We start from the raw sequence: 25,000 nt of genomic DNA on the forward strand, positions 1-25,000 counted from the left end.
AGTGTTTTTCTTTCAAATGCTTTACCGCAAGATACTCACTGTTGGTGCTATATATTGAGCATGATGGGTCATGTAGAACAATAGCGTCTGTTGTGTGGAAAAGGAAAAAAATGTATAATGTATGTTGTAAGTTTATCAATAAATACCATAATGTTAGTTTGTTTTCCACATATTCGTTATACGCAGTGCCACATTTCTGCCTCTGTCTATCTATCATTCGATGTCTATCTACATCTATATCAATCACTCAACAAATCATCTATCAATCTATCTAGATATCTATCTATCAGTGTCTATCTATATATCAGTCAGTCAGTCTATCAATCAATCTATCTATCTGTCTATCTATCAATCTATCAATCAAGCAATAAATCAATCTATCTATACATCTACCATCTATCTATGAGGGATACAGAATGGGAGAGAAAAAGAGAGAGAGAGAGAGAGAGAGAGAGAGAGAGAGAGAGAGAGAGAGAGAGAGAGAGAGAGAGAGAGAGAGAGAGAGAGAGAAAGAGAGAAAGAGAGAAAGAGAGAAAGAGAGAAAGAGAGAGAGAGAGAGAGAGAGAGAGAGAGAGAGAGAGAGAGAGAGAAAGAGAGAAAGAGAGAAAGAGAGAAAGAGAGAAAGAGAGAAAGAGAGAAAGAGAGAAAGAGAGAAAGAGAGAAAGAGAGAGAGAGAGAGAGAGAGAGAGAGAGAGAGGGAAAGGAAGAGAGGTGATAATGATGTTGATAAAGAGTAAGAGGGTGAGGAAGTTGTAGAGGTAAAGAAGAGAGCATGAAATTAAACGTTTTGGTAGGGACATCAATTATCATTTGCTACATCAATTATCATTTGCTACATTGTTAATACGAATTGTCATTCAGTAAATGATTACTGGTGAATACTTAAAACAAATAAATGTGACAAACATCAAGCACAATGATAAGGTATTGTGGCGGAAAGAGTAATAATGAACTAGTGATGAGTGTAAAGTGTAAAAGACGTAAAAGGTTGGACAACACTATAGGTTAGGACGGTAGTGAAATGGGTAGAGAGGAGGAACTGATGTGGTACAGCGTAAGATAAGGATTTTTAAAGGGAAAAGGAGTTAAGGGAGGAGGCCGGTTAGATCAAATGGATGATATTTATGCGTCTGAGTAAGGAGAACAAGTTATCCAAGAAAAGAGTAGGGGATTCCGAGACGATGTTCAACAGGTTGGGGGTCCGGGAACTGAATAAGTGAGGGAAAATATAACGGAGGGAGAGGAGGGTATAGGAGAGATTGAGGTAGGAGAAGAAGGGGTGGAACGTTTAGATTGTCTGGTGCGACAGGTAGAGTGAGAAGGAGGAGGGGTGGGTACGAGGACGAGGTTGCTGTAAAGCGGGGTCAGGGTAATAGGATGCATGGGACTGGAAGAGGAACATTGCATGAGGAACACAGAGGTGGCTCAGATTGTGACATGAGATAGGAATGTGTGAGGCGAGTGTGCCCAATGCGTAAGCGAGCAAGTGCCGTTTCCCAGCGTCTGTTCTGATGATATGAATTTGACCAAGGGGATATAGAAGGTTTTATGATATGTAGTTTATTGGAGGAAAATCTAGACTAGAAAGAGCGCCAGCGCTGAAGTGAGGATTATGTTCAATGGTTGGCATATATGAAAATCTGAGTTGATGGGATGTGGACAAGGCGTGCCTGTCAATGCCGGGATCCCAATGTGGTTGGGTTTCCAGCAAACCTGAATTTGTGTCGCGTGGATAGGGAACAGTTGGTCCTGGGTTTTGCAAAGGGATTGATGGGCTGTACAGACTGTAGGGGTTTTTGGAGTTGGTAAAAATTGTGAAGAATGAAGGAGGGAAGGGATACGTGGGTTTTAATGCGAAGAGGATCGCGTATAATTCTATTGTAAGGACGCTGGATTCAGGTGGAAGTGGAAAGTTGAAAGTATAGGATAGGAAAGATTACAGCGAAACCAGCACCAGAGAAGGATTTGGAACCATCTGTATAAATGTGAGTAGTGGAGGAGTGAGTAGAGGTATGGCTGAGAAATAAGTGAGAAGGACAGAATGGGGGGTTGTCTGACTTTTTCTGCCCAATAATACCTGCCAAGGCAGGTATTATTGGGCAGAAAAAGGAAGGAACTGGAGATGAGAAAAAGGTGAATGGGAGAGATGAGCATCCATGCGGCAGATACAGGAGTAGGTATGCGCGGAGGTAAAGGCAGGAAGAAGGGATTGAGAGACAATTAGTTGAGAGGGCAAACTGAGGAAAACGGACATAGCTCCGGAGAAAGAGAAGGGTACGGCGTCGAAAGAGGGAAGGTAGGCCTGATTCGACGTAGAGGCTCTCAACTGGAGAGGAGCGGAAGGCGCCTAGGGTTAAATGCAGACCGCAGTGATGGATAGCTTCAAGGTGGGTAAGAAGAGAGGTAGTGTCAGGAGAGTAGATATGGCAATCATAGTCAAGAGTGGAGAGGGACAGGGCATGAAAAAGGAGGAGAGTCCCAGGATATATGGGAGAATCTGTATGAGTCGGAGGTGGCGGTCTCGCCAGGAAAGTTTGGAGTAAAAAATAACACCATGGAATTTGCCTGAGGAACGGAAGTGGAGTGATATATCGTATAAAGAGAGTGGAAGTTCGGGACCTATTCGCGATCGGGGGAAAAAAAAAAAGGATTTGGAGGTAGAAAAGTGAAAGCCATAGTCAGTGGCCCAAGAAGAGTTTAAAGATATTGCAGACTGGATAAGTTGACGGAGAGAAGGCATGGAAAGTAAAGTCATCTACATACAAGATTGCTTGGATACATGGTGGTAGTACCAAAACTAAGCCGTTCACGGCCAGAAGGAATAATGTGGTGCTTGGTACACTGCCTTGTGGAACACCTTCAAACTTTGGAAAAGATGATGAAGTTAAAGAGGTAAATTTAACTCGGAAAGTACGATTGAAAAGGAGTCTCTATGGATACGCACGTATGCCATGGGATAAAAGCTGCTGAAGAACGTGGTATCGCCATATAATATCATATGTTTTTTCCAGGTCGAAGAAAAAGGCTAAGAGCGAGTTATGGTGTGCAAAGGCAGATGTGATGTAATTTTCAAAATGTGCAAGTGGGTTAGCTGTGCTTCAAAGATGATGGAATACAAATTGAGAAGAAGAGAGAAGGCTGTGGGATTCAAGGTATCACATTAAGTGTAGGTTTACCATTCTTTCTAGCACTTTACATAAACAGCTAGTCAATGCAATGGGCCGGTAGTCTTAAGAGAGGGTGCCGAATTCATTAGGTTTAAGGAAAGGTAGGGTAAGCGCTTCAAGCCAGTGAGGAGGAAAGTCTCCAGTTGTCCAAATATTGTTAAAAACTGTCAGTAGGAAGGACAAGGAGGTAGGTGGGAAACGTCGCAGCATACAGGAACGTATACCGTCAGGGCCTACATGTGTGTTGTGGCACGGCTGTATTTCAGAAAGGAGGGAAAATTAAACCAAAACACGTGTGAACTAGCGGAGGAGAAAGATGCAAAAGATTGTGCAAGGTGAGTGGTTTGAAAGGGAGGTATGTAGCCGCTGTTATCAACACCGGCATGGCGTAGCTGCTGGAATCAGCATCACATGTTTAACCTCTGTAGCCACTGCCATCACCATCGGCATGGCGTAGCTGCTGGCATCAGCATCACATGTATATCATCCCCTCGAGGACTTGGTTGACGTTTTCCTCATGGGTTGCGATAAGGATAATGCCATAGCCGTGCTCCTCCGTTTGTATATGTGCTGAATTAGGCCTTGTCCCTAGTGTTGACGTATATATGGAAGGAAGGTTGTTTCACGAAAGAGGGCCATCACAGGTTTATAGAGCAGTTTGAGAGTGAATACTGGCTCGACAACACGTACCTAAAGACCGATCTGAAGACTTCTGTTAAAGGCCTTGACTGTTCCCACTATGCGTATGTATCTTACACATTTATGCATAGATATAGACTAGTGTTCGTATATGTTGTTGTTTACCTTAAGCAGTAGGATATAGTGATATTCTTAGCAACCAGTAAATGTATTCTTTCTATAGTTATAATATTATAAGTACTGATATAATCTCGTTAGTGAATCTAAGTCGAATTGTAACAGTAAATCTGATTATTATTGTATTATTATTGTATTGATTATGATTGGTATCGTATTGATTATGTATTGATTACAGGTTTGACCGCAATCCAATAAATCGTGGAGCGAGTTCTACGCAGTGGTATCAGTCACCTTGAGTTAACACGAATAATCTGAGCGCATGAATTGGCGCTTATAGTCAAACGCATACGCGGAAATAGTAGCTATTGGTACGGAAGGATCATCCCCAGCGCGGTGGGAGCGACGGGTCGGGGGAAGACCGACGTTGCCGTGGACAGAAGAGACAGACTGAAGAACGAGTGGCGGTGAAAGTCTACGGATGTGATAAACCGTATTTTAGCGAGTAAAGTGATAAACCGTATTTTAGCGAGTAAAGTGAAGGTTATTAGTGGTAAATGTCGACATCTGGTCACGACTTTGTGTAAGAAATAAGGTGTTTTTTTTTGTTGTTGTTGTTGTTTTTTGTTTATTTTTTTTTTTATTATTATTTTTTTTTGGGAAAGACTATTTATAGAGAAAGAAGTGAATAAGTGAAGGATAGTATTGCAAATAGAACGACGAGGTGATTAGTGACCGTAGCTCGTATATGAAGGTGCTAGCTTACTTATGTTTTAAATTAAAGGGAAAGTGTGCTCGACTAACACAAGCGATAATATCCCCTCGTTTATAGGTGTGGTGATCCATTTAATGATGTCTCGAGACGGAACGCCCGTCGTAGAGAGTCCCCGCTCAGAAACTGAGAAAATGGGAGATAAAATAAGTGCTGCACTTCCGGGCGACCTGGCTGATACTTGCGAGCCAGAAGGAAGTTTGGAGACATCTGAAAATGCCATTTCACCAGCGGGTGAGGATGTCCCCGGTTATGAACAGCAAGCTGCAAAGGAGTCAAACGAATCAAATGAACCGCCAGGTAAACGGCCGCCCATGCAAGGTATGTACCCTGGAGAGAGCGATGGCTTCAGTCAATTGATAATAAGGATCGTGGACGAATATATGAAATCTCGAGGTATCTCTGAGCGAGGCAATCGGTCTGAAGTGATTGGGCGCAGCTCTACTATGAGGGCAGTGAGAAAAGAAAAAATGGGAGCCAACCACGGAAAAGGGAAGCGTAAGGGAACACATAACCACAAGGAGGTCCAGGGAGGATGCAAAAGGGCTCGTTCAACACACAAGGAAGGAAACGGGTCCTCATGCTATGAGGAAAATAACGGGTCCTCATGTTATGAGGAAAATAACGGGTCCTCATGTTATGAGGAAAATAACGGGACCTCATGTTATGAGGAAAATAACGGGTCCTCATGTGGTGAGGAAAATGACGGGTCCTCATGTGGTGAGGAAAATGACGGGTCCTCATGTGGTGAGGAAAATAACGGGTCCTCATGTGATGAGGAAAATAACGGGTCCTCATGTGATGAGGAAAATAACGGGTCCTCATGTGATGAGGAAAATAACGGGTCCTCATGTGGTGAGGAAAATGACGGGTCCTCATGTGATGAGGAAAATAACGGGTCCTCATGTGGTGAGGAAATTAAAGGGTCCTCACTTTGTGAGGAAATAATACCTGGACGCACGACCAAGCGTAAAATGAAGAAGGGCGCTTACAATGGGTACTCGAGTGATGAAAAAAAGGACATTAATAAGAAAATTAATGCTGGGATCATAAGAAAACGCAATTCCCTGTTCAAGACAGGCCGCGGAGGTTCGAAAAGGCATTGTGGTACGAAAAAGGACGTGAGGAAAGTGAAAAAAGCCAATTATGTGGTTATGGGTAGTAAATTAAGACAGGGACGAGCAGAACGAAGAGCAAACAGCTTGAAGAAGAGGAAAGGAGGGCAGAGCCGTGACAATGCGGTGCGAGACTCAAGAGCAAGTGGAAAGGGAAAGCGGATAAACCACAACGCAGGCTGGGAGGGAAGCAATAGAGCACTGATTGAAACCGTGCGGATGATGCAAGCAAAGCTCCCAACGCTTAAGATTGGCAGTATTGAGAATTATTGGGCGTTCAGGAGACAGTTTCAAGAATTTTTTCTTGACACATCGGCGCCCGCCATGCACAAATGAAACCAGTTATACACCAGTTGTGACTGGGAGATCCAAAAGCTTATATCTCATTGCATGGCACTGCCAGCAGAAAGGGGTCTGAAAGTAGCACTGAAAATACTAGACAAAAGATTTGGTGATGAAAATACGTACATGAATCAGTCGCGGGAGAAGTTAATTAGAGGACCCAAAATAAGAGAGAATGATTACCGGGCACTCTCCATAATGTGTGGTCAACTGACGTCATTCATTTCATTTGCGGAAAACTTGGACAAACTGATTGAGATTGACAATCAGCCAACAATCAGAGACATTGTATTGAGGTTGGATGATGCCATGAAAAACCGTTGGAATGCGTATTGGACAGGAAAAGGGGGTGGACACACTAAGCATATAAAGGATGTCCTGAGGTTTCTGGAAAGAGAGACCAAGAGAGTTGAAAATGAACTTGTCCTTAATGAAACTTACAACTCAGAGACCCAAAGACTGTACACTGGAACACAGGAGACTCGGAGGGAGGCTACATCCACTTCTGGAATGAAGCGCGATCATAAGTACCCAAACAAACCATACTCTCGTGAAGTGTCTCTTATTACACAAAGTGAACCATCCACAAGGTTTAGTGGGGGGAGAGGTGTTACTGACAGGTGTCGTTTATGTGGAGAGAATCATATGCTTCCCTTGTGTGAGGTGTTCAAGCTATTGCCTGTGGAGCATCGCAGAAAGATAGTAAGGGTACAGGGAAAATGCTTTGTTTGTCTGAAGGAGAGCCATATGGCTAAAGATTGCAGAGCGCGGCCTTGTGGGGTAGGCAACTGCAATGGACGTCACTCCAGGTGGCTTCATGAAGCCTCAAGGGACAACTGGGTTCGTAGAGGACCTGAAACTCTTGGACAGTATAGAAGAACTGAGGTCTCAAAGGTAGAACAGAACAATGATTGACTATCACGAAAAATCTGGGTGGCCCATACCACAGGCAAGGAAAAAGGGATAGCACTGCCAATAGTACCGGTTGTTCTGACGTCTGAAGAAACCTATAAAAGGGCAAGAATTACAACTTGTGCTTTACTGGATTCAGGCAGTACCCGCTCATTCTGCTCAAGGAAAGTTGTAGAGCGACTAAGGCTAAGAGAAAAGAGGCAAACCACAATAATTACCACCCTTTTAGACAAGGATCAACAAGAGTCAACATGTGTTGAGCTAATGGTCACAAGCTTATATGGAAAGAAGACAACTCCCTTAAGGCTGACGGAGGTTATTGTTATGGACTCCCTGCCTGACAGTCTAATGGGGACCAAAGCAGACCCAGACAAGACAGCTAAATGGATGCATTTGAAAGACTTGGCACATATACACAGACAGGTGAAATATCTATCAGTAGAGTTGCTGATCGGACAGGATTCTCCCCAAGCACTGACACCTATTGAAGTCCGGAGAGGACAAAATGGGGAGCCATTTGCAATCAGGACGAAGTTAGGTTGGTCTATAAACGGTCCGCTAGACATGACCAAAGGGGAGGCTGTAAATTTTGGCGTTTTTGTGGAAGAAGTACCAAGGAATGAACCTCAATGCCCTTTGTTGGAAAAGGCAATGAAGCGATTCTGGGAAATAGATGAGGGTGAAGACCCAGATAAGAGAGGACTGTCAGTGGAAGACGAACAAGTTATAACTATGTGGAAAAGAGAAGGGAACAGAGTCGGAAACCATCACCAATTTCCGATACCCTTCAGGGAAAGGGATCTTTCCATGCCAGACAACTTATCAATGGTTCTCAGAAGATTAGGAGGACTGAAGGCCAGGTTGATGCGTGATAAAGAACTTATGAGACGTTATGTCAAAGAGATGGAGGAATTGGTAAGAAAGGGATATGCTGAAAAGGTTCTAGACAGGGGAGCTCATCATGGAAAAATGTGGTATCTCCCGCATCATCCAGTGTTTAACCCAAATAAGCCTGAGAAGACACGTATTGTATTTGATTGTGCCGCTAAGTTCAATGGGGTTACTCTAAATAATCAAATTATGCAGGGACCTGATATGATAAACGATCTTATAGGAATCCTCATTCGTTTCAGGGAAGGGAGGGTGGCACTGTCTGCAGATATTGAAGCCATGTTCCATCAAGTTTTGGTAGATCCAAAGGATCGTGATGTCTTAAGATTTCTTTGGTGGCCACAAGGTGACTTTGCAAGACCACCTATCCCATACCGGATGACCAGACATCTTTTCGGGGGAGTGTGGAGCCCCGCATGTGCTGCCTTTGCACTTCTTAAAACTTTGGAGGAAGGCGGGACGAGGTCCAATAACGCCAAACGATGTTTCTATGTTGATGACCTTCTGTTGTCTACTGACTCAGAGGATGAGGCCAAACTCTATATTCAGGAATTACAAGAAGCCTTGAAGAACGGAGGTTTTCATTTAACAAAATGGATGTCCAATTCTAAGAGAGTGGTGACTGGAGTCCCACAGCAAGAAAGAAGTCCCGGCGTTAAGAATATTGATCTGACGAAAGACGAATTGCCTATGGACAGAGCATTAGGGGTGCTATGGAACCTAGAAGATGACAATTTGAAAATATCGGCAACTCCTCCAGACAAACCTCTAACCAAAAGAGGCATCCTGAGCACCATGAGCTCTGTGTTTGACCCATTGGGATTTATAACTCCCTTTACTGTTAGGGCTAAGATGATTTTTCAAGACAAAGTACGCAGGAAAGAAGGATGGGATAAACAACTCTCAGAGGAAAATGTTAAAAGATGGACCTCGTGGCTAACGGAACTTGAAGATATAAAGGAGTTCTACATGAACCGTTGCCTACTTCCTCTCCGATTTGGACGGCTCATAAACGCACAGCTCCATCACTTCTGTGATGCTTCAGCTAAAGCTTATGCAGTGGTGACTTACGTGAGGCTGCAAGATGACAGTGGACTCACTCAATGCAGTTTTGTCATGGCACGCTCCAGACTAGCGCCCATCAAAACTACCTCCATACCCCGATTAGAATTGTGTGCTGCGGTTCTGGCAGCTGGAGCTGAGGCCAAGATACGAAAGGAAATCTCTCTGGAGATCAGGAATTCTGTTTTTTGGACAGATAGCATGATTGTTTTGCAATACATCAGAAACACTTCAAGACGTTTCCACACCTTTGTGGCCAACAGGTTGGGAATCATTCACAGAATATCATCACCACAGCAGTGGCGTCATGTGAACTCTGAGGACAACCCAGCTGATGATGCCAGCAGAGGACTGTCTGCTCAAAGACTGTTAATGAGTGGAAGGTGGAAAAATGGCCCCAGCTTTTTAGACCTACCTGAGGACTCCTGGCCACCTGTACCATGTGACAATGATGACCTAGGTGAAGATCCAGAAGTAAAGAGGGAGAGCACAGTCATGATGCTAAAGGGGAAAGAACCAAATGGGTTCGATAAACTCCTAGTTTGGTATTCATCCTGGTACGCTCTACAAAGAGCAGTAGCCTATTTCCATCACCTCTCAACATGGATAATGGAAGGTCGCCCTAGGCTGGAAAAATCCCAACTTAAAGTAACAGAACTACAGTCAGCACGAACAGCAATCATCAAGTATGTACAAAGGGTTTGTTTTGGGGATGATATTGAGACACTTCGTAATGGAAAACTTACTAAGAAAAGCAAACTCTACCGGCTAGAGCCAATGCTTGATGACCATGGTGTAATCCGAGTTGGAGGTCGCCGTCTGGATGAACATAGTGAATGTAGTGAAAAGCCCATCCTCCTTCCTAAAAATCACCCCGTAACAAACTTAATTGTCCAGGACATACATATATTTGTAGCAAGACACTCGGGTAGGGAACATACCTTGGCCAACTTGAGGAGACATTATTGGATAGTGGCAGGGCGACCCTTAATCGATCGCGTCCTGAGGAACTGCTTCACTTGTCGCCGGGTTAATAGCAAACCCCTCACACAGCGACAGGGTGAATTGCCTTTGGAAAGAATATCAGCTGATAGTCCACCTTTCACCCACACTGGAGTAGACTGTTTTGGGCCCTTTAACTTGACGTATATGAGAAGAACCGTGAAGCGTTTTGGATGCGTTTTTACTTGCCTCAGTTCGAGGGCTGTACACCTTGAATTACTGCATTCCCTTGATACAGATGAATTCCTCAACGCTCTCATGCGATTCATGGCAAGGCGGGGCACCCCCAAAAAGATCTTCTCTGACAGAGGATCTAACTTTCAAAGAGCCAACAAAGACATACAAGCAAAGACACGCAGCTGGGTTAAAGATGATAAGATATGCAACGCGTTACACAGAAGAGACATCGAGTGGGTTTTCCACCCGCCCATGGCCTCCCACATGGGTGGTGTATGGGAACGGCAAATTCGGTCTATAAGGAAAGTCTTAGCCTCTATTATTGGTATACAAAAGATTGATGATAGCAGGTTGCACACATTGTTCTGTGAAGTCGCCCACTAACTTCTGCACCGGGTGACGCCTCTGAGCCTGAGGCTCTTACGCCAGATCATATACTTCGGCTAGGAAAGGACTTCCGTTTACCTATAGATGACGTTTCCCAAGGTGAAATTCTTCGTAGACGATGGATTCATGCACAGGCGTTGGCAGATAGATTCTGGAAGCGTTGGAGAACAGAATATCTCCACTCTCTTCGGATGCGGCAGCGTAAGATTGAGCCCTCCCGCAACCTGTGCAATGGTGATGTAGTCCTCATTACTGATCCCCATCTCCCAAGGAACCGGTGGCGTCTGGGAAGAGTTATCCAGGTATTCCCAGGGCCCGATGGCTTAGTCAGAAAGGTTCGTCTGCATACTAGCTCTGGAGATCTAATCCGGCCCATCGTGAAGCTATGCCTTTTGGAAATGGATATCGATTCTGCCCGGGATTTAGGTAGATCTACCACTTAGCTGTCCTCAATAGGTTTGCTTGTGACACCCCGTGCACAAACAAAGGGGGGAGTGTAGCCGCTGTTATCAACACCGGCATGGCGTAGCTGCTGGAATCAGCATCACATGTTTAACCTCTGTAGCCACTGCCATCACCATCGGCATGGCGTAGCTGCTGGCATCAGCATCACATGTATATCATCCCCTCGAGGACTTGGTTGACGTTTTCCTCATGGGTTGCGATAAGGATAATGCCATAGCCGTGCTCCTCCGTTTGTATATGTGCTGAATTAGGCCTTGTCCCTAGTGTTGACGTATATATGGAAGGAAGGTTGTTTCACGAAAGAGGGCCATCACAGGTTTATAGAGCAGTTTGAGAGTGAATACTGGCTCGACAACACGTACCTAAAGACCGATCTGAAGACTTCTGTTAAAGGCCTTGACTGTTCCCACTATGCGTATGTATCTTACACATTTATGTATAGATATAGACTAGTGTTCGTATATGTTGTTGTTTACCTTAAGCAGTAGGATATAGTGATATTCTTAGCAACCAGTAAATGTATTCTTTCTATAGTTATAATATTATAAGTACTGATATAATCTCGTTAGTGAATCTAAGTCGAATTGTAACAGTAAATCTGATTATTATTGTATTATTATTGTATTGATTATGATTGGTATCGTATTGATTATGTATTGATTACAGGTTTGACCGCAATCCAATAAATCGTGGAGCGAGTTCTACGCAGTGGTATCAGTCACCTTGAGTTAACACGAATAATCTGAGCGCATGAATTGGCGCTTATAAGGTATAACATAGATGATAACCGAGATGATGATAACCGAGAATCGATACTGGACTTGGAAAGTCTCTTGGAAAGTCTCTTGGAGACAGACATTGGATGGGCTATAGGAAGATAGGAGGTGACGAAGGTTTGGTATGTGAGAACGAAAACCTTGAATATTCCATTGTAGAGGAGCCATTAAGGGTAGAAATGGGTGCCGGAGGAGAACCCGGGGAATAAAGTAGGGGACCAGAGGAAGGTGTGACAAAAGGGATCCAGGAGGGGGTGGAGGGGATATTGGGGAAGGAATTGGGGTTGGTGTAGGCGGAGAAGGAGAGGATGGGGTGTATTTGGAGGGAGTGGGGGGAAAGAGGTAGGGGGAATCTGAGGAGGAGGATTGATGTCGGCAGTCACCTTGAATCTAGACGGAATGGGAGTAGAAAGCCTGGAGGGTGGATGAGGAGTGTTTTCTTGGAAGTCTCGGATATCCTCAAAAGTTTCTGGAGGTTAATGGTTAGAAGAAATAAATATGCTAGACATCAAAGGTCATATAGCACTATGGTAAACTATTGTGGCAAAAGGGTAGAAATGAGTTAACGATTAGGATAAGATGTGTTAGATGTCAAAGGTTGTAGAACGCTGTAGGCTATAATGATAGTGAGAAGGGCATTGAGGGGGAACAAATGGAATACGGTGGGGATTTGTAAAAGGAGATGGGGTTAAACGTATAGGGCGATCAGATCAAATGAAGAGTCCCCATACACTGTATGGAGAAAAATACAAAAGAGTTGTTATAAAACAAATCAGTGGGTAATACGGTACGAAATGATAGTTGTAGAAGTAGGGGAAGAATCCGGAGGATTAGATAAAGGAACAGGGGAAGGTGTTGAAGTATCGGGGAGAATGTCAAGAGGGGAGGGATCCGGAGAAGGACATTGTTGTGACGTAAGGGAAGCGGAGAAGGATATTGTTGTGACATAAGGGAGACGGAGAAGGACCTTGTTGTGACATAAGGTAGTCAAGTGAGCATCTACGTAGGATCGGTAAGGATAATCGGGAAGAAAGAATGGTGATGTACATGGAGGAGGAGAGGATGGGGTGTTTTTTGAGTGAGTGAGAGGAAGAGGGATAAGGGGAACTTGAGGAGGCAAATACTTTGAATGTAGACAGAATAGGAATAGAGGGATTAGAGGGTGGATGAGGGAGTGGAGCATTCTTTTAGGTCATGTTAGGAAGTTTTGGATGCCTCCAAGAGTTTCTGGAGGGGTGGGAGGTCTGAGAAACAAAGGTTTTCTTATGTGGAGGAGAAAAGGGAATAGATGTCCGAGGAGCAGAGGGAAAGGTGGTTCTAGGAAATTATGTGGTTGAAGAAGATGTAGTGGAACGTTTAGATGTCTGATGTGACAGATAAGAGTAAGAAGGAGGGGTAGGCACCAGGGAAGTGGCAGAGTTTGGAGTATCTGGATTTAGACTGGAAAAATAATTTGGCAATGTGGGAGAGAGAGGGAGTAGAGATACTGTGGGAGATGCTGAGACAGCTTGGGAAGATGGGAGGGGAGCAGATGAAGTACACTTCTGGAGTAAGTAGAAAGAGAAAAACCTTGTCGGCATGCTTCTTGTTTGGCCTCATGTAGATTGAGACATCATTTGAATCTGAGAACTGCTACCTCAGATTCGAGCTTGTAGTCAGGGCAGCTCCTGTAAAATACATTATGATGGCCACCACAGTTGGCACACACAGTTCCGGTACAAATATTAAGGGAGTGAGGTTGGACAGGAATAGGCTTGCCAGTGAAGTCAGTCAGGGTAGATAGTGCATGAGCTTGGGACATTTCCGTAACTGTGACAAGGTGTGAACGATCGGAACAACTGCGAAAGGAAACTTTGCCAACTCGTTTTGGAGATATTGTTGGAAGAGAAAGATATTATCAGAGTACGGGGCTGTAGGGGGATCACAAAGAATTCATCCCACTTGGCTGGGCCAAAAGGGTACTCAAGATTTGAAGAAGTGGAAGCAGTAGAAGGACGTGGGCGGAAGGAAGTTGGGGTTGCATGGAGAGAGGTAGTACTGTTGGGAGGATGGCAATAATGATAGATAGTAGTATTAAAGGGGTGGGGGTAGATAATGAAGAAGACTGTGCAGTAGGAAATAGAGGGTGTTGGGAGAGACGAAGGAGTGTATTCTGAAGGATGAGTAATGACCTGGGTTGATGATTCAGAGTGAACAGAGTTAACCGTAAACATTGAGAAGGGGGTGATAGTATCAGTGGTCAGGAGCCTTAATGTCCCTAATGAAGGTAAAAAAAAATCTTAATTGTTGGCCACGGTGGGCCTGAAATAAATGGGAAGAGGAGTCGGCCTACTTCTCAGACTCGTCATGAGGAAGTGGACAGAATGGTTAATGGTTAAAGGCAAAATAAATGTGCTAGACATCTAAGGTCATGTAGCACTATAGTTAATGTTAGTGAAGGGTGTTTGGGTTAGTGATTAGTTGTTAAAGCTGGGTTAAGGGATTGGTGAGTGAATGGGTTAGGGTCGGAAGAGGTAATGTAAAGGATTAGATCAAGTGAAGGATATATATGCGTTTGAGGAAGGAAAACAGGTTGTCAAAGCAGAAAGTGTGAGATTCTGTAAGGATGTCTGATAAGTTGGAATGTCTATGTAGGGAGGATAGGTGGGAGAAAGTAGGTACAGGCTGCTTCAAAACGTTGGCATGACAATAGAATATGTGGGACTGAAAGAGGAACATTACATAAGGGACATAGGGGGTGGATCGGATTGTGACATTAGATAGGAGTGTGTTAGACGGGTGTGGCCAATGCGTAAGCGGGCCAGGGCCGTCTCCCAACGTCTGTTCCGATGGAATGGAGCTGACCAGGAGGAGATTGACAGTTTTACAGTATGTAATTTATTAGTGTGGAGACTTGACCAAAAAGATTGCCATCGATTATATAAGACGGTCTTAAAGTGTGGGTAATAATCCGTGGCTGGGATATGTGAGAAACGTGGTTGGTTTGATGTGGACATAGCAACGTAGCGTGCTAGAGTATCTGCCTATTCATTGCCGGGGATTCCAACATGGCTGGGTACCCAGCAAAATTTGATTGTTTTATGATGTGTGGACAGGTAGAACAACCAGTTCTGGATCTTACAAACAAGGGGGTTGGTCGTGTGTATTGACTTTATGAGGGTTATTGAGTTACGGGAGTCAGTAAAAATTGTATAAGAGGAAGAGGGTAGTGAGTATATGTGTTTTAAGGCAATAAGGAGTGCATACAGTTCTGTAGTAAGAACACTGGATTCAGGAGGGAGGGGGTATTTGAAAGTACGAGTTGGGAAGATAACTGCAAAACCAACACAGGAGGTGGTTTTGGAGCCGTCAGTGTAGACAGGAATACTGGAAGAAAGAGTGGAGGCATGATCAAGGAAATGGGTGAGAAGGACAGTAGGAGGAATATTTGATTTTGGTGGGTCAGGGTAGACAGAGGAGCAAATATGGGGGCAAGGTATAAGCCATGGAGGGACTGAATGGACAGAGAACGGGAGGGGTCGGAGATGGGGAAAAGGGGAATGGGAGAGGAGGGTATCCATGCGAGTGGAGAAAGGAGTAGGTAAACGTGGAGAAGAAGCAAAGGTAGGAAGTAGGGATCGTGGGATAGTTAGTTTAGTGAGGGGAAGTTGGTGGAATCGAGCATAACATCGGAGAGAGAGAAGGGCACGGCGTCGAGAGAGAGATGGTATGCCTGATTCAGTGTACAGGCTCTTAACTGGAGAGGAGCGGAAGGCACCTAGGGCTAAGCGAAGACCACAGTGGTGGATTGTATCAAGATGAGCAAGGAGAGAAGTTGAGGCAGAGGAGTAGATATGGCATCCATAATCTAGAGTGGAGAGGATTAAGGTGACATGAAGATGAAGGAGAGTTTTTCGATCTGAGCCCCAGGATAAATGGGATAGGGTTTGTAAAATTCGGAGACGGCGACGAGCTTTTTCTTTGATGTAAAGAATATGGTCTCGCCAGGATAGTTTGGAGTCAAAAATGACGCCTAAGAATTTACCAGAGGAATGGTGTTGAAGTGGAGTGTCATATAAGAAGAGGGAAGGTAGAGGACCTACACGTGTGCGAGAGAAAAAAATGGAGAAAGATTTGGAGGTAGAAAAGCGGAAGCCATGGTTTGTGGCCCAGGAGGAAACTGATGATATTGCAGATTGAAGAAATTGGTAGAGATTTGGTATGGATGTGCCAGAGGCATAGATGGTTAAATCATCAACATATAGTGATGACCGGGCTCCTGGTGGTAGAGCTGAGGCAATATCATTTACAGCAAGAAGGAATATGGTGGTACTAAGCACACTGCCTTGTGGGACACCTTCAATTTGAGGAAAGAAAGATGATGTGGCAGAGGCAATTTTGACCTGGAAAGTGCGTTGGGAGAGGAAAGACTTTATGAAGACACCCATGTTTCCACGTATGCCTAGAGAGGACAATTGTTGGAGAATATGGTACCTCCATGTCGTATCATATGCTTTTTATAGGTAAAAAAACATAGCTAGTACGGATTCATGGCGTGCAAATGCGGATGTAATATATGTCTCAAAATGAGCAAGGGGGTCAGCTGTGCTTCGGGCACGGCGAAAACCAAACTGGGAAGGAGAGATAAGATTGTGGAATTCAAGATACCACATAAAGCGGAAGTTAACCATTCGCTCTAGTAGTTTTCACAAGCAGCTAGTTATTGCGATGGAACAATATCCTTGAGGTAGGTTACCCGATTTATTGGGTTTCAGGAAAGGGAGGATAAGAGCTTCTCGCCAATGAGAAGGAACATTTCCTGATGTCCATATGTGGTTGCAAGTAGTTAATAGGAAGGATAATGAGGAAGATGGGAGTTGTCGGAGCATACGGTAGGGATACTGTCAGGGCCTTCATGAGTGTTGCGGTACGATTTTAGGGCAGCACTGAGTTCAGAGGAAGAAAAGGGAGCATTCTAGGACTCAGCAGAGGATAGGGTGAAGATAATGGGGGTACGTTCCCTAATGATTTTAATAGAAGAGAAGTGTGGAGAAAGGTGAGAGCCACTACTGACCTGGCTGAAATAATCACCCAGTTCATTAGTGACTTCGGGAGGATCAGAGATGAGGGTATCTCGAATATGGAGGACGGGGGCTGGATGGGGGGGATGTTTGCCTGATAGTTTATGGATCTGGTGCCAAACATTTGAGATAGATGTAGAGGATGTAATTGAGGAAACATAATTTCGCCAGCTATTTGTTTTACTATTTCGGATTATACGACGAAAACAGGCAGATGCTCTTTTAAAGGAGATAAGAGCTGATAATTGATGATGGGTACCTCGTTTGTAGCGGTAACTGTTCCAGGATGCACGTTTTACACGGAGTGCTTTAGTGCAATCAGAATTCCACCATGGAACACATTTGGAGGTATAAGGTCTTGAGGTTCGAGGGAGTGAAGTGAAAGTATGCCAGTCAGCTCTATCAAAGCACCAGCGTGGGGAGTTGGGAAGTGGTACATATGAAGTTGGAGAAAGGAGAACTGGAAAGTGGTCACTATAGGGAAAGTGGTCTAGAACTGACCAGTGGAAATCTAAATGAAGAAAAGGGGAGCATAGAGAAAGGTCAATGCATGAAAAAGACTGCGTGTGCGTGTATCAAAGTGTGTGGGGCGATCTGTATTTAGAATAATAAGATTAGCTGTGGAGAGGAAGCGCTCTAGAGCTCGGACACGGGTGTTGCTGATAGAATCACCCCAAAGAATGTGGCGGCAGTTAAAATCACCTACTATGAGGAAAAGTGATTGAAGTTGGGAAATTAGGTTTTCAAAAGCAACAAAGTTAATGAGGTGGGAAAGGGAGAAGTAGACTGAAATCACTGTGATCCAGCTGCGAAGAAAGATACGAATAACTGTACAAGGGACAGTGGTTTGAAAGGGAGGTTTGACATAAGGTGTTTTCTTGGGATGAGGTAGGAGGATTGGGTGTAGGGAGAATATGAGTAGGAGGAGGATGGATATCGGCAGTCACTTTGAGTGTGGAGGGAGCAGGAATTGTAGAATTTAAAGGTGGATGAGTATCAGTTTGGGATTCTATTATGTAGTTCTGGATATCTTCCAGAGTTTCTGTAGTGGAGTTGGTTGGGGAGTTCTGTGAGATAAAGGTTTTCTTGTGAGGGGAGGAAGAGAAGTCTGGTGTCTGCGGGTAGTGCGGGGAGGGAGAGGGGAAGGTGTTGGGGCTGTAGTAGAGATTAGGGTGTCTGGATTTAGGATGGCAGAAGAATTTGATTGGGTAGAGATTGGAGTGTCTGGGTTTAGGATGGCAAAAGAATTTGACTGGGGAAGGTAGGAGGTAGAAGAAGGGAAGTTAGATGGAGGGGGGTTGGGTTTAGGAGAGGGTGTAGGAGCTTGGGAGGTAGGGGAATTGGCAGAGTGAGCGACATTACTAGAGTAGGGGGTAAGAGAAAAGCCTCGTCGACGTGCTTCCTGTCTGGCTTCACGTAGAGTGAGTCCAAGTCTGAATCTGAGAGTTGCTACCTCAGACTCAAATTTGTAGGTGGGGCAGCCTCTATAAAATACATTATGGGGGCCGCAACAGTTTGCACATGTGCGTGATTGTGCAGAGCAGTTTGATCGAGTATGGCCAGGTTGGGCACATAGCGGGCATCTGGCTGTGGAATGACAGTGTTTGGCTGGGTGTCCTAAACGCCATCAATTTTGGCACTGACGAGGAGGTTGATATGGTCGGACAGGTAGGGATTCCCCACCTATGTAAACATTAAAGGGAAGGTCATGTCTACGGAAAGTAATTTTGGCAATGTTAATGGATTTCTTAAGATTTCCTCTGGGAGGAATGGAGTAGCATTGTACATATGTTGCATCATAGTCTGTGAGACTGATAAGCCATGATAAGCCTGGAGTATGTTGGGGAAAAAACAGTCCACCCCTCAGGGTCCCCTTGAGGGGTAAGGGCCAGGTATGGCAGGGGAATACCGTGCCCATGGTTCCCTCAGGCCGTTCAGGACTGACATAGTCAGTCTTTCATCCTTTCAGCACGGCTCTCACACCTTAGGAGGTGGATAGTAGAAGGGATTGGTGAAGAAACTGAAACGAAAAGTATGAGTGGGAAAAAAGACCATGCAAAATTAGTTGAGTCGATGGCTGAGTCCCAAGGTTGGGTCTCAGTCTCCGTCTCCTAAGCCCCCCCACGACAACAACGGGCAAAGGATTGGGGGGGTAAGTGGACAGATGGGGATGAAGAAGAAAAGGAAAAGGAAAGGTGGCGAAGAAAAGATCATGCAAAATTTGTTGAGGCGAGGGCTGAGGTCCAAGGTAGAAGTGATCCCCTACATTGGTCCCCTGTCTCCCTCTCCTAAACCCCCAGGACAACAATTAGGGGGGGGGGGGGGGGTTCTGGAGGGGAGTTGGATGGAGAGATCTGGGAAACAAAGGTTTTCTAATGAGGAGGGGAAGAAAAGATAAACATTTGAGGAGATGTAGGTGCAGGAGTTGTGGTAGAAGATGGGGTGGAATGTTTGGACAGGTAAAACGAAGAGGAAGGGCACTCACCAGGGGAATGTTGGAGATTGGAGTGCCTGGATTTAAAATGGTGAAAGAATTTGACTGGGAGATGAGGAGTGGAGGAAGAGATGCTGGGGAAGATGTAGAGACAGCTTGGGAAGAGGGGAGAGAAGAGAAGGACAGCACTGGAGTCGGGAGTGATTTAAAAACCAACATTGTGTCTTCCTGTTTGGTCTGCTACCTCAGACTCAAACTTGTAGTTAGGGCAGTTCCTATAAAATACATTATGGGAGCCACCACATTTGGCACATGTATGCAATTGTGTTGGGCAGTTTGAATGGCCATGACCAGGTTGGGCACAACGGGAATTAGGCTATAGAGTGGCAGTGATTGGATGGGCAGCCAAATCACCAACATTTTTGACACTGAGGAGGAAGGAGTCAACATGGGGTCAATATGGTTGGACAAGGCAGAACTGTCTGCCAACATAGACCTCATGGGGAAGGTCATGTCTATGGAAAGTAATCTTGGCATTATTGATGTAGGACTTCCGACGATATCTAGGGGAATAGTGTAGCATTATACTAATACTACATCTTCATCAGTGAGGCAGGCAAGTAGGTCCTCTTCACAGTCTGACCAATCCTTGTCTAAACAGGGGAATCAGCCAGGGAGATGGAAACAGTTTCGGTACAAGTATTAATGGAGGAGCGAGGCTGGGCAGGAATAGGTTTACCAGTGAGGTCAATCAGGATAGAATTGTAATTAGAGAGGAGGAGGTAGAAAATGAAGGAGACTGTGCAAGAGGAGATGGGGTGGAGGATATTAACAGAGAGGATGGGGTATCTTTTGAAGGCTGAGTTATAACCTGGGTAGATGGTACAGAATGGGTCAAGTTGAATGCATGTGTTAAGGATAAGTGTGTAGTAGCAGTGGTCAAAGCCATGATCAAAGGACAGTCAGGGTTCGGTAAACCAGAGAAATTAGATCCAGGGAGGCTAGCTCAGTATAAATAAGCCTAATAAGAAATCATGTAAAATAAATACAGTATTTCTGTGGCACTGCATTTGTACAATGAAAATGATAAATAAATAAAACCCTTTTTTGTGGAATATAGAATATGACTTAGTCCATCAAAACATGTAACTAAATTAGTACCACTAACACTAACGCTAACTTTTGCAGAGTATCTTTTGTAGGTTTTATTCAACTGAAAAACAAGGTCTGTAATAAAATATTTAATCCTTTACTATAAAACAACTACAGTTTTCAGTATACAGGGTGGTTACACAGCCCTTAATATATAGTTGAGAGCATCACCCATATTCAATAACAACGTCAAGGCTTCTAATAATGGATGCCAACAGCTGTGATATGATACATAAATGTTGACTAAGTAAATGTTGATTGCACTTAATTCCAAATTGCACATCAAGTTTGTTAATATATATGTACATATATATTATGTTTTCAGGTTTTATGAAACCAATAGATGTCTTTTCCATAAATGTGCTTCCACAGTGGTAAAAGAACATTAAAAAACTAATTAACAAATGAAAAACACATAAAAACATCTTGCAAGAAAAACCAATCACTTCCTGCATTAAAAAAAAACATCCTTTACTTTAGAAGGGTGTTCCTAAATCTTTTCTCACTATACAAACTGTGGACATACCTTGCTAAACTATACTATACACAAACCAAAGTACTTCACCATCTCATGTACACTGTCTTGAAAATAATAATGCTGGTATAATATACCATCAACATTTTATGTCATGCATACTAAGCAAGTAACTCCCTTAAAGTATCCAATTGATATCAGTACTTTGTAATGAAACATGCCTACCATATGCCTGCTAAAGTTTACACTTGGCTGAATGATAAAACCTTTCATAACGGATATGCTACAATCCAGGCTAAAATGGTTACAGAGAGACTACATATGGGTTATGTATGATTATATGATCATGTGCAAAGAACCAAGGAAATAGAGGATAATCAGCTACTACCACTGTCAGCACAAACTCACTGAAATCCAGTAATTTAGTATTACTCTTAAATTAACTGGATTGCTAACGGTTAACTTCATAAACAAGTTCAATATCAAAAGAAAAACGAATAAAAAACAACCAAGAGTCAAATCGTATCATAAAACATTTCTTCTGGAATGATGAATCAAATGTCATGAACTTTTCAAGGACAGAAGTATATTACACACAGTCAGATTACCTAAAGGACCAACAGTACATACTAATAACTGTATTTCAAAAACAAATAACAGTTGGGAGGCCAGACACAGTCAGTCAAACTCAACATACTCATTTGAAATTACTCTCATTAATAGAAATTCACTTTCCTAAAAAAAAGTACCTTTGGTTGAGACTGCTGGCTGAATGCAACTCTGTGTATAAAACAATAATACCACTGACTCTTCACTCAATGGAGCCACCTGATTTTTCCTGGTTATCACCACACAATGAATTTGGGAAAAAAATATATTCAAATATGATAAATAAATTCCAAAAGCTGACTGTTAAGTGCAAGTGAGTTTAATGAACAACTGATATCAAAGCCCACCCAAGAGTAGTGTGCATAATTACCTCTCTAGGTTATCACATATGCATTATAACTGTTATTATCACTTCTTAAATATTGAACTTTACATTAAATACTTTACCATATCAAAACATATACTTCTTAATGCTATTACTACTGTGCTCTGATTCTGGGCCAGACTAATCACAGAAAAATTAGAAGACTTCAGAATGGTAAGTCTTCATAAAGCTCAAAAGAAATAATAAATAATAAGAAAAGAAGACAAAGTAAACAAACAATCAAGCTGCTATATTCCCTTTCAGTAAAATAATAATACTGTTAATGTCACGATAATATAATATTTAAACTATTATTCAAAATTATTTTCAAACTTAAAATCAATAAATAAGCAAAATTAATTATAAATGAAAACTTGCACAAAGCAAAGAATGAAAGTAACAAGATAGAATACAAAGGTGATCAAATATCTCCTTTTATCAACACTCCTTTCATATTCCTTCATAATACATCAATCAGATCAAGTGGTTTTGAGCTTAAAGACCAAACTACTCCACAACGTAAAAATATTCAAAAACACAAACCTTTTAAATTCTTAAATATGCAACTTGAAATACTTAACTTTATATAGTCAATATGTACTCCAGTAAATTTAAAATGAAGCATACAATAAACCAAACCCTAATAGCAAGTCAAGACTTAAATTTGGCATGGCTCGGGAAGTTGGCATTTTGGCCCAGAAAATACACTCTTGAATGAGGCCTTTCCACATTACAGACACATTATGAGATTTTCAGCCAGTGTGATTGCAATTGCCATTGACTTGATTTTCTGTCTCTCCATGTCCATTCACTTTTCCATTGGCAATAATTCCATTACTTATAGATCCATTAGTTTGTGGGACTGGCTTCCCTGTGAAGAAGGCATGGTCCTTGTACACTAAATGTTCTGGAAGAGAGAGCTGTCTGTCTGCTTCAGCTATGTCATTTTTGATTGCTTTTATTAGTTCATCTGCAATGAAAAAAGAAATCCATCATGTAGTATAGAAAGAAGAGGAGGAGGAGGAGGAGGAGAAAGAAGAAAAGGAGGAGAGAGAGAGAGAGAGAGAGAGAGAGAGAGAGAGAGAGAGAGAGAGAGAGAGAGAGAGAGAGAGAGAGAGAGAGAGAGAGAGAGAGAGAGAGAGAGAGAGAGAGATAAGTGAAAAGAAGTGGCATTGGAATGAATAAATGAATAAGGGAGGGGGGAGGAGACAGATAGTGTGGGGTAGGGATGGGGGGGTAGAGGATGTGAGTGAGAGAGAGAGAGAGAGGAGAGAGAAAGAAGGGGGAGAGGGAGAGAGAGGGAGAGGGAGAGAGAGAGAGAGAGAGAGAGAGAGAGAGAGAGAGAGAGAGAGAGAGAGAGAGAGAGAGAGAGAGAGAGAGAGAGAGAGAGAGAGAGAGAGAGAGAGAGAGAGAGAGGGAGAGAGAGGGAGAGAGAGGGAGAGAGAGGGAGAGAGAGGGAGAGAGAGGGAGAGAGAGGGAGAGAGAGGGAGAGAGAGGGAGAGAGAGGGAGAGAAAGGGAGAGAGAGGGAGAGAGAGGGAGAGAGAGGGAGAGAAAGGGAGAGAGAGGGAGAGAGAGGGAGAGAGAGAGAGAGAGAGAGAGAGAGAGAGAGAGAGAGAGAGAGAGAGAGAGAGAGAGAGAGAGAGAGAGAGAGAGAGAGAGAGAGAGAGAGAATGCATGTCTGTTTATAGGATGGGATGGTAGGGATAGTGGGAGATAATGGAATCATAGCAAGAAAAAGTCCAGAGGATGCAGAGAAAAGAATAAATATAGCTACAGAGAAAAACAAAAGATGAAAGATAGAACCAATAGAAATGAAGGCAGAAATTAAGAAAAGGAAATCCGGAAAAACAAAGCAAAAAACCTGGTCAACTGCTCCTACATCATCCCTTTAACCTCTGTGGAGTCACACACTTACTATTCTGCTCCTGGCATTAATCTCTCCTTTTACAGCCTACAAGTGACAAAGCTCAGGAAAACGGTCTGAGTCACGGCATAAATCCTACCCCTACCAGGTCTTGTGACTCGGTGGTTCTTCAACGCATGTACTTGCTGTGACAAATCATTTGGAGAAAACGAGAGGATGGAAACAAAATGACAAATAAAAGTGGGTATTCATGTCCCCCATTCCATAAAAGAGGAAAAAAACAATTAAGCAAAACTATGTGTGAAATATGGAAAATTACTCCTTGATAACTACTAAATACAATAGCTCTGGCAAAATAACAATGTTGATATTAAATTCCACATATGCAATAAAAATTGTTACATATTCACAGTCATGACACACGAGTGCTAACCAAACCAATGATGCTTACCGAGAGAATTATAATTTTCCTCTGGGCGAATATATCCCAGCATGACCACTTTCAGCTCAGATCCATAGAAGTCGTTCTCGAAGACGTGCATGATGTGCGTTTCCTGGAAGATGTAAATCTCCTTTGATGTGTGCACCCAAGTGCATACACACACAGAGGTAAATGTTAGTAACTAAAATAAGCAGGGGGGAAAAAAAAAGAAAAAAAGACAGGGAGGGAAGACCATTAGTGGTGCACTGCATGCTTACTGCTTGCATATAAGTAGTTTAATAATTAAGCTAAAAAGCCTAGTTCCATGCATTGTGCAAAACAGTTCTTTCACCAAGTTTTGGTTTTGAAAAAATGTATCAAACTAACTTGAAATAAGAAAGCCAAAAGGCCACATCCAATAATTAGTACATGGTCATGCTGTACTCATTATGAAAGCACAGAGACACCAGCCTAAAGATACTGTAGATTATAATTCTCAACAATCCATGCAAACAAGATGATGGAATAAGAGTACAGAACTACACATATCAGTCCTATTTCAGAAGAATATAACAAGGTGATTAAGTTGCATACCTTTAAATTCTTTATTTACTTATTACTTTAATCTGTTTGAACTTATAAATTTACTACAATAAAATATACATGAAAAAAATAACAGAGCATTACATATGTAAGAAATAGAACAAAAAAATAAACTATAAAAAAACAAACACAACTCCCCCTTATCAATTAAAAATGATTCATTTGCAACACATCCACACAAAAAATAATGAAC

At 43.0% G+C, this 25,000-nt stretch overlaps 3 protein-coding genes across 4 annotated transcripts in view; 2 read left to right on the forward strand and 1 right to left on the reverse strand.

Moving 5' to 3' along the window:
* The window catches only part of LOC125046847 (glycerol-3-phosphate acyltransferase 3-like), a 16,414-nt gene extending 16,258 nt beyond the window's left edge, over positions 1 to 156 (forward strand). The window contains exon 9 of the mRNA XM_047644839.1: positions 1 to 156. This exon is cut by the window's left edge and continues 585 nt beyond it. The gene's annotated coding sequence lies outside the window, so the exon portion shown is untranslated.
* A 6,044-nt stretch (positions 157 to 6,200) lies between these two features.
* On the forward strand, positions 6,201 to 11,026 carry LOC125046476. Its single transcript, XM_047644255.1, has 4 exons — positions 6,201 to 6,854; positions 6,937 to 7,046; positions 7,169 to 10,521; positions 10,644 to 11,026. Exons 1-4 carry the CDS (start codon positions 6,201 to 6,203, stop codon positions 11,024 to 11,026), a joined length of 4,500 nt encoding a protein of 1,499 aa, XP_047500211.1.
* A 9,518-nt stretch (positions 11,027 to 20,544) lies between these two features.
* Positions 20,545 to 25,000, reverse strand: part of LOC125046592 (riboflavin kinase-like) — a 14,399-nt gene continuing 9,943 nt past the window's right edge. The window contains exons 3-4 of one of the 2 annotated variants that reach the window (XM_047644403.1): positions 24,235 to 24,337; positions 20,545 to 22,888 (exon numbers count right to left, since the gene is read on the reverse strand). In XM_047644403.1, coding sequence (XP_047500359.1) covers positions 22,671 to 22,888; positions 24,235 to 24,337 — 321 coding nt within the window. In that variant the 3' untranslated portion in view covers positions 20,545 to 22,670. Of the gene's footprint in view, positions 22,889 to 24,234; positions 24,356 to 25,000 lie in introns of both variants that reach the window. The other variant, XM_047644402.1, reaches the window with a different exon arrangement.

The sequence above is a fragment of the Penaeus chinensis genome, chromosome 39 (assembly GCF_019202785.1).
Source record: "Penaeus chinensis breed Huanghai No. 1 chromosome 39, ASM1920278v2, whole genome shotgun sequence".
NCBI lineage: Eukaryota > Metazoa > Arthropoda > Malacostraca > Decapoda > Penaeidae > Penaeus > Penaeus chinensis.

What these genes read in the sequence shown, in the direction of transcription:
- LOC125046476 (XM_047644255.1), top strand. Translation starts at nt 6,201, where the DNA reads ATGGCACTGCCAGCAGAAAGGGGTCTGAAAGTAGCACTGAAAATACTA. An exon ending in GAAGAACTGAGGTCTCAAAG is followed by an intron (nt 7,047 to 7,168) that starts GTAGAACAGAAC and finishes AACCTATAAAAG; the next exon opens with GGCAAGAATTACAACTTGTG. An exon ending in AGTCTTAGCCTCTATTATTG is followed by an intron (nt 10,522 to 10,643) that starts GTATACAAAAGA and finishes TACTTCGGCTAG; the next exon opens with GAAAGGACTTCCGTTTACCT.